At 48.9% G+C, this 8,417-nt stretch overlaps 1 protein-coding gene across 1 annotated transcript; it reads right to left on the bottom strand.

The window, feature by feature from the left end:
- Window positions 1–1,898: 1,898 nt before the first annotated feature.
- Window positions 1,899–7,940, bottom strand: LOC124692939 (syntaxin-22-like). The gene is made up of 7 exons (XM_047226380.1): window positions 7,756–7,940; window positions 7,380–7,473; window positions 7,077–7,213; window positions 6,581–6,655; window positions 2,517–2,674; window positions 2,343–2,443; window positions 1,899–2,263 (listed from the first exon to the last, which is right to left on the bottom strand). Exons 1-7 carry the CDS (start codon window positions 7,923–7,925, stop codon window positions 2,198–2,200), a joined length of 801 nt encoding a protein of 266 aa, XP_047082336.1. The 5' UTR covers window positions 7,926–7,940; the 3' UTR covers window positions 1,899–2,197.
- Between the last annotated feature and the right edge of the window lie 477 nt (window positions 7,941–8,417).

Raw genomic sequence — 8,417 nt, forward strand, 5'->3', positions numbered from 1 at the left:
ACTAATACTTAGACGCCTTAGAGCATCTCCAGTCGCGTCCCCCAAACCGTCCCCCAAACCGCGCCGGATTGAGCGTTTGGGGGACGTGTTTTGCTCGTGCCGTGTTTGGGGGACGTCGCTCCCCAGCCGCGTCCCCCAAACGCCGCCCCCAAATGAATATTTGTGCAGGAAAATAAAGGTTTTCATTCAATTTTAATTATATATTACAAAGTTTGAATGAAAACGGCTAGATTTCATCTAAACCTAGGCTACTGACCGTCCGGCGGCGCGTTCGACGGCCCCGCCCCGTCGTCGCCTCCCCTACGCCGCAGCTCCTCCTGCGCGCGCCTCCTCTCCTTGCGTTCGGCGGTGGCCAGACGGTGCCGCTCCCGCCGATAGTCCTCCTCCGCCCTCCCTCGCTGGGCCGCCCGGAGGGAGAGCTCGACGGCGCGACGAATCCGCGCCTCTTCGCGGGCACGGGCGTCGTCCCGGAGCTTCTTCTCCGACTCGAAGGACTCGACGAGGGCGCGTTGCTGATCGGCCGTCTCGTCCGGGTGCGGGGCGTCGTCGTCGGACCAGTCGAACTCGTCGTCGTCGTCGTCGTCCTCCACCTCGGTCTCCTCCGCCTCGGCCTCCTCCTCCATTGGCGCCTCCTCCTCCACATCCGTTGGCGCCTCCATCATCGCCGCCGCAAACGCGTCGGCCGCCGCCAACCGCTCCGCCCGCCTCCCCATAGCGCCGTAAGCGCCGACTCCCGCCGTCGACGCTCCTCTGCCGTCGCTCGCTGCGGAGCTCGATCGACTCACGCCGCCGGCGCTCGATCGAGTCACGCCGTTCACGGAACGGCGCCGCCGCTCATCGCGGCTGGCGCCGGCGCTCGTCGGCCCATCGCTGCTCCATGTCCTCCCGGTACCGGCGCCGTCGCGCCTCTTGTCCCGTCGAGGCGTCGAACGCCGCAACGGTGTCGCACTCGCCGCTCTCGCCACGCCGCTGCCGCCGCGGCCTCCTCGGCCGCGGAGGCGAGGGCGGAGAACGCCGCTAGATCCGCCGCTCGCTGCGCCTCACGCCGCCGGCGGGCCTCCTCCTCGAGTGCCTCCTCGAGTGCCGCACGCCGCCGCCGGCTCGTCAATGGAGGAGACGGCGGTGGAGGGAAGTGGCCATCGCCGGGCGGTTCGCCATTGCCACCGGTGATGGAGGAGACGGCCGTGGAGCGACGAGGGCTGTGTTTGTTGCCGGCGGGGTGTGGTGGCTACCATTGATGAGCCGGGAGATCTTTTATAGACGCCGGCGTCGGGAAGAAAGCGCGGGAACGGACGAGAAGAGGCGGGAAGATCGCGCGGGAACGGGCGGTGGCGTGCGAACGCCGGCGACGCGTGGAGGCCGCGCAGCGACCGACGAGACGTCTCGCCCGCCCTCCGTCGCCATTAAGGCAAAGATACCGCTGCGCGCGAATAACTTCCGTCGCGAGGTAGGCGACGGTTAGGTTAAAATTAACTGTGCCGCTGACGCGTCGGCCCCGCGCCTCCTCGCCTCGCTTTTCGTTGTGTCCGGCGTCCCCGGTGCGTCCCCTGTGGGACGGGGACGGGCTCGGGGCGCCGGACACCCCCTGTGGGACGGGGACAGGCTCGGGGCACCGGACACCGTATAGGGGCGCGCCGGACAAAAAAGGGCTTTGGGGGACGCGGCTGGAATGCTTTTTTTGTCCGGCGCGCCCCAAATCGCTTTGGGGGACGCGACTGGAGATGCTCTTAGGTAGGGAGTATCGTTCATTCGTGCCGACCTGCCGGGTGCACCACAACCACAAGACCAAGATACGTTCGGGCCGACCGCCCTCCCAAAAATCGCTCCAGTGGCATGCTTGGTGCTTTGTAGAACAAGTTTCAAAAAAGTGTTTCAACTTTCAAGACAACACAGGAAGCTTCAGAGTGGACAATCCCTGTTTATTTTTATTCAGTGGAAATACTTACAGAATGTCAAGTTTCTCACTCAAGCAAAATGACAAACAAACTTTTATACGAGCAAAATGGCATCACTGTTCACTCAGGGCAAGCCAAGAAAAAAAAAAGACTCACACGTGACATAAGAATAACCACAAAATTTCAAGGGAAAAGGAAGAAAAAGAACAAAATTTACAGTTCAGTTAGGGAGTCTTCGGCACACAAAGATGATCAATCTTGCATGTAATGCTTGGTCCAATAAGCCTCAAACATTTCATGTCTCAACTTGCCAAAACTATTATCACGATAAGCAGCACAACCGCAAATATCACCAAAATCATGCATTGCTGCACATGAAATGATTTGGTATGGTAAACAAATAGGCAGACCAATGATAATTTAGTAAGTAGTATAAATCTGACATACCAAGGATGAGTTTGATTTCTGAGTCTTGGACGCTTTGCCAATTTCCGTCTTCGCTTCTTTGGTCGCTTCTGCAGAATTTTCTATGTTGGTGTCTACTTCCTCTGCAACCAAATATGTGAGCATTAGCTAGAAAGCCAAAGACCATTACTGCGCAAAATGTAAGGTAAAACATGCCTATTATAACTCCTTGCGCATGCACGAGCGTAGCAAGATCCTTAAATGCTTCATGAACTTCACCAATCTGCTGTTGGATCTCTTGAATGGCCAGCTCCCTTTCCTCGATGATCGCCTCGTTGAAAACAACTTCATTATCCAATTGCAACACCTCTTGCCTGCAGAGTAAGATGGCAGGTTATCAGAAAAATGTGAGAAAATTAAAGTCTGCAGATTATTGCATACAATAATGATATTTCAGTTCAAAATGATTTGAATTCAGAATCTTCCATTACATATTTTAACACTATGTGTCCTACCAGTATTCTCATAGAAAATTGCCGTCGGTAGTCTATTTTTTTGGTGAAATGGCACCATCTGGGCTTCGCTATGTAACGAGACACACTAGAGAGCCATTAGGAAGAAATTCTGAGTTACAAAAGAAGCTTTCGACTCATATTATCCATGGGTTAAAAGGCGGAGTTGAACTCTGCGAGGTCAAATCCTCCCTTGTCACTCAGTAGCTCAGAACTACAATGGAAGCTGTTAGCTGGGTTGTAGATTTCAATCCTACTTGAGCACAACACTGTGAAAACATATAAATGGGATCCAGGCATGCAGAACTCATGAAGAATACTGTCTAGAAGACAAATGAATAGGGCTCGTTTGCTTTGGCAAGACGGAGGGGGTAAAGAGATACCACCTGATCAGCTGGACTGGGATTTGTCAGCCCAAAGACAAAGGGGGTTTGGAGCTTACTGATTTCGATATTAGGAATATTACCTTGCCTTGGCTTTAAAAGCAGCTTAAGAAATGTGGCACAGGTTGTTACAAATTTGCTATGGTGTCCAGTTGAATGATGACTAAGCCTGGGCATCCCCGGTTTGTCTCAGTTTGAACGGTTTCTTCAGACCAAACCATAATTAGCGGTTTGTGACAGTTTGGTTTGACGGCTTATACGGTTTCAGACCAAACCACAGCATGCAGCGAGCGCGCCAGTCTCACTTGCACTGCAGCCGCGAGAAGAGCCGAAGAGCTGCTGACCTCGCACGCCTGCGGCTACCGCGACCGGGACCTCCCCGACGGCCTGTCTCCGGTGACTCCAGCTACGTTGTCAGCCTCCTCCTTCACCTCGGTGTGGCGCAGAGCATCGCCAAACAAGACACCGGCCGCCGTCACGCTCAACATCTTTTCCAGCCTCAACCCGCTCTCGCCGTCAAGCTCCCAAACTACCTCCCTCTTGGCTGCCTTGTCTGGCTCCGCTCTACTGCCAGCCCGCGCTGTCCAGCTTTGGCATGGTTGCCTCGCCGGGGCTGGACAAGCGTTCATGTGGTCACTGCGTGAGGATTCGTGGCCGCTGCTACCGGCGAGGTTCCTGGAGCGCAGAGGCTGGCAGGTGGTGCCATGGCTTGGGCGGTACTGCAGCACGTGTTGGTGGGTGGTGCCGGATATAGAGGCGGCACCCGTCTGGTGGAAATGCTACTGCGCGGCGCCGTACGTTCGAGCAGAGGTACCCTGGTTTTTTGGAGGTTGTCCAACACGCCTGGCATATTCCCTGCCATCCCAGAGATTGCGCTGGTTTGATTTCCTCCAAATTTAAGATTATAAAAAAATCCGAATAAATGGGAGCATAAACTTATCCCATCTCCGCCTTATCATGAGCCGCACTAACCAAACTATCCTAACCCTGGACGGCCTTGAGGAGCAACGCCACCTTTCTCTGATAGAAAGCAACTTCAGAGAAAGTTTTTCGGAAAAAATGATGCACCATCAAATGGGTAGATTTTGGAGACGAAAATACAAAACAAATTCAGTGTTGCCACCAAAGCCTTCAGGCGAACCAGATTCCCTCTTACCAACCCCCAGGGCCAAATCACAAGTGATCACCAGGAAAAGGTTGCCATAATTTGGAGAAACTTCTATAATAGATTTGGTATTTCTGCTTCACCAGCCATGCATTTTTACCTCCCCTCCTTGATCAAGCGAAATGATGGACTGGCTTCTCTATCTGCGCCCTGCGCCCTTCACCAGAGAAGAAATCAATAGAGTGGTGCATATTATGCCTGTTCGCAGAGCACCTGGACAGACGATTGAGTGGACTTTCTTCAAAGAATGCTGGCACATCACTAAACATGATTTCTACTCTTTTTGCAAAGATTTTTCAGTAAGGCCTCAATAATCTTCAATCTACCAATGACTCCTGTCATTGTTCAGTTAATCCACCAGAATCAGTATTGTCTTATCAGTGAAAGAACTATATCATTGTCATCAATCCAAAAGAGAACATTTATCCTGCGGTTAGATTTTGAGAATGCCTTCGACACGATTGAACACAGCACTATTCTTATGTCTTCTAGCACATGGGATTGAAAGCACTGGATCGGATGGGTCAATTCCATCCTTTCTTTTGGAACCTTTTCTGTTCTTCTTAATGGCGTCCCCGGGAAAAATTCCATTCCAAACGCGGGTTTAGGCAAGGTGATTCTTTAGCACCGTCTCCTCTTTTTCCTAGCAACAAACCTCCTCCAGACCATTGTCCACAAGGCTTGCAACATTGGACTGCTATTTCACCCGACCCCTAACTCCTATTTCCCTATCACTCAGTGTTCGAACCACACTTGATCATGCAAGCCAGTCCTCGTTAGCTCCTTTGCTTCACAGCTCTTCCGGAAACTTTTGTCCAATCTACTAGTTTGTGTCAACTTTCAGAAATTTTGCCTTGTACCCATCAATGTTTCTGAAGATGAAATCACCAGATTAGCAGGTCTGTTTGGGAGCCGTATTGGTATCATGTGGTTAGTGGTCAAGAAAAGCATCCTTAGGCTATGTTGGTTTCATAGGGATTGGATGAGATTGACATGGATTGAGGTAGATTAAATCCCATCTAGGTCAAATTCCCCCCCTAATCCTCTCCAATCCACTTGAGAAGTGGATTAACCGAACAAGGCCTTACTAGGGATAACTTGACAAGGAGGGGGCTGGGTTGGATCCAAAGGCTTTGAGTTCTGTGGATCACAGGAAACCATCGATCATATTTTCTTCATCTGCCTGGTATCTAAGTACAGTTGGAGTGTGGTATATTGTAGTTTTGGCATCAGCAAGGCCTGTCATTCCTTTGATGAGTTGTGCAATTGCTGGGTTACCCGGTTCAGAGACAGGATACGGTCCTATGTAGCAATTAAGTAGCCATGTATGTTATTTGGAAAATCAGAAATAAATCTTATTTTCAAAGCCTTCGTCTGAAAGAACCTTCTAATGATCTCGGTGTGTCACTGCCTCACTGGTTGGAATATAGGGATGAACTTCAAAGGCCACTGACCGAGGAGCACTAAAGTTGGGTACTAACAGGCTCGCATGGGTGGTGACCGAAGTATTAAATCTAAGGATCGCATGGAAACAAGTGATCAAGAGGCTGAAAGATCATTGAAGGGGATCTAGTCTTTCGTCAGTGCAGCTATAGATGACTAATAGCACAATAAAGTTTGCCTTGTTTTGTTGGGAGGTCTGTGAGCTGAGTCATTTGTGTTTCCTAGTTTCCATTTTGTACTCCCTCCTTCCCAAAATAGGATGCATATAGTTTTTGGTTAAAGTCAAACTTTTTGAAGTTTGACTAACTATATAGAGAAAGACAAACATCTACAATATCAAATGCACATAATATGAAAGTATATTTCACAATGGTTCTAACAATATTGGTTTGAGATTATAAATGTTGATACTTTTTTTCTTTATAGTTGACCAAAATTTAAAAAGTTTGACTTCGACCAAAAACTATATGCATCCTATTTTGGTGAGGAGGGGGTATCTTGGAAAGAGCTGAATCATAACTCGGCGCTGTTGTAGCTTTGATTTCATTAATTTTCAATGGAGAAAAAGACAAATGAAAAAGTTTGTATTGCCTGTTGTAGTATATCAGACACAATTAAGTATAAACCAGAGAGAGGAAGGGATGATACTGCAATAACTAAATGTTTCAGGTGAAAAGTGAAAAGATAGCGCTAAGCCAAATAAAGTTGCGGTACTGACAGCAAATACCAATTCACGAAAATGAAGGCCGGAAAAAATTGGATCACTAGAAGACTAACCTGTTCGGTTCTGCAAGCAATGCATGCTGTTCAGACATTTTACCAAAATCGGCACTTCCATCATTTGTACCATAGCTGTATCACAATGACCATTACAAGTTTACAATATTGAAGGATATAAAATTAATCAAATCTGAACAGCAAAGAGCTTAAGTTTCCATCAAAACAACACTATTGACTGAAGCCATACTCAAAATTGCAAATGCATGATAAAAAATAGGGTAATTTTAGAGAACGCAAGAGAATATTATACCTATATTACAGAAAAGCATCTAGATGATCCAATTATTCTGAATTTATCCTTCCTCTTCTCCCATAATAGGACAAGTGGACAACATAGGTAATTACTAGCAATCTCGAGTAGTATAAATTGAACTCGTCCCACTAATATCTCAATTGTGCATCTCGTTTAACTTATAAGTGTGGGTATTCATTGTAATGAAACACAGCTGATAAAGCTACTGAATGAATCGATTTAAAAGTGAACAAACATTACCTCGGCTGAGCATTCTGGGGAACGGCTGGCTTGTATGACACCTCCCTCTGAATTGCAATGTTCTGAAGTTTCCTGAACTCTTCCATTGTGGCAGCGAAATCTTTGGCAAGCTTCATGTCAGATATCCTCTTGTCTTTCTGCAGGCAACACCCAAATTCTTATAAGCCTACAGATGCAACTATACATAGCTCGAAACAATCATGACTGGCATCAATCTTCACTAAACTTCCAGGCAGATATATTAATATCAAACTAAAAGAATGGGAATATATGATTGTAGAAAGGTGGTGAATTACTACTGACACTAGTTCCAGCGCTCTGGTCTGCTACAGCAGCACTCCGCAGCTTATCTTTCGCATCCTTGGCCAATTGCAGAACTTTATAACTAGTCTTCTGCCTGCATGGAAAATCACCATGGCACACAGAACTTCAGAAACTCACACCTGCGTGAGGTAAACGGCATGCTGTGCAGGCATTAGAGCCCTCGATTCTACCAGTTAAATTACAAACCAATTGGGCATAAATGTTAAGACAACTATCACATGATGTACAAAAAAACAAATAAACGGTGTCTGTCCTTTTATGGTATATCGATATGTGCGAACCATCTCGTAACATAAGGGAGGAATACCACTCGAAAAAAAAAACATAAAGGAGGAAAGAAGGGTCGAGTACTGACAGTTGATCGCGCAGGGTGAGCGTGTCCTTGGGCGTGCCGAGGGAGTTGAGGAGGCGGCGGTAGGAGGACACCGCGGTGGTGATCTGGAAGACGAGCGCGCGCGTGGCGTCGGGGCCCCTCCCCCTTCTGGGCGCCTGCAGGGCCCCGGACTCCAGATCCGCGAAGCTCATCGCCGATCCCCCGCCTTATTACTCCGGCCGATGCCCGCCCGCCCGCCCGCCGTCGAGCCCCTCCACTTTGTGACGCCGTGCAGCGAAGGTGGCGGACCACAGAATACAGTAAGGGCGGCTGGGGTCGCCGTCGCCACCGTCCACGCAGGGAGGTCCGGCAGTTTATTATTCCATGGATGGATCGGGCTGTGTTGCAATCAAATCGAAGTATTATTTGATCTGGAAGACGGGAGTGGAATGATGGGGCAGCACGAGGTGGCACGAACTGACAGGCGTCGCGAGCTCGACCCACGCCCGGAATTCGGGACAAATGCTTGGCACTGGGTTGGTCCAGCAGGTCGACCAAAGCGCCGATGTCGACCAAGAATTATCGCCACCGTTGGATTTTATCTTTTTTTTGTTTTTTATTTATTTATTATCAGCACATGTAAATTTCTCATGTATGGTTAAGTTGGGATAATTCAACAATAGTACATGACTCTCACAAATGAG

This window comes from Lolium rigidum, chromosome 2 (assembly GCF_022539505.1).
Source record: "Lolium rigidum isolate FL_2022 chromosome 2, APGP_CSIRO_Lrig_0.1, whole genome shotgun sequence".
NCBI classification, from domain to species: Eukaryota; Viridiplantae; Streptophyta; class Magnoliopsida; order Poales; family Poaceae; genus Lolium; species Lolium rigidum.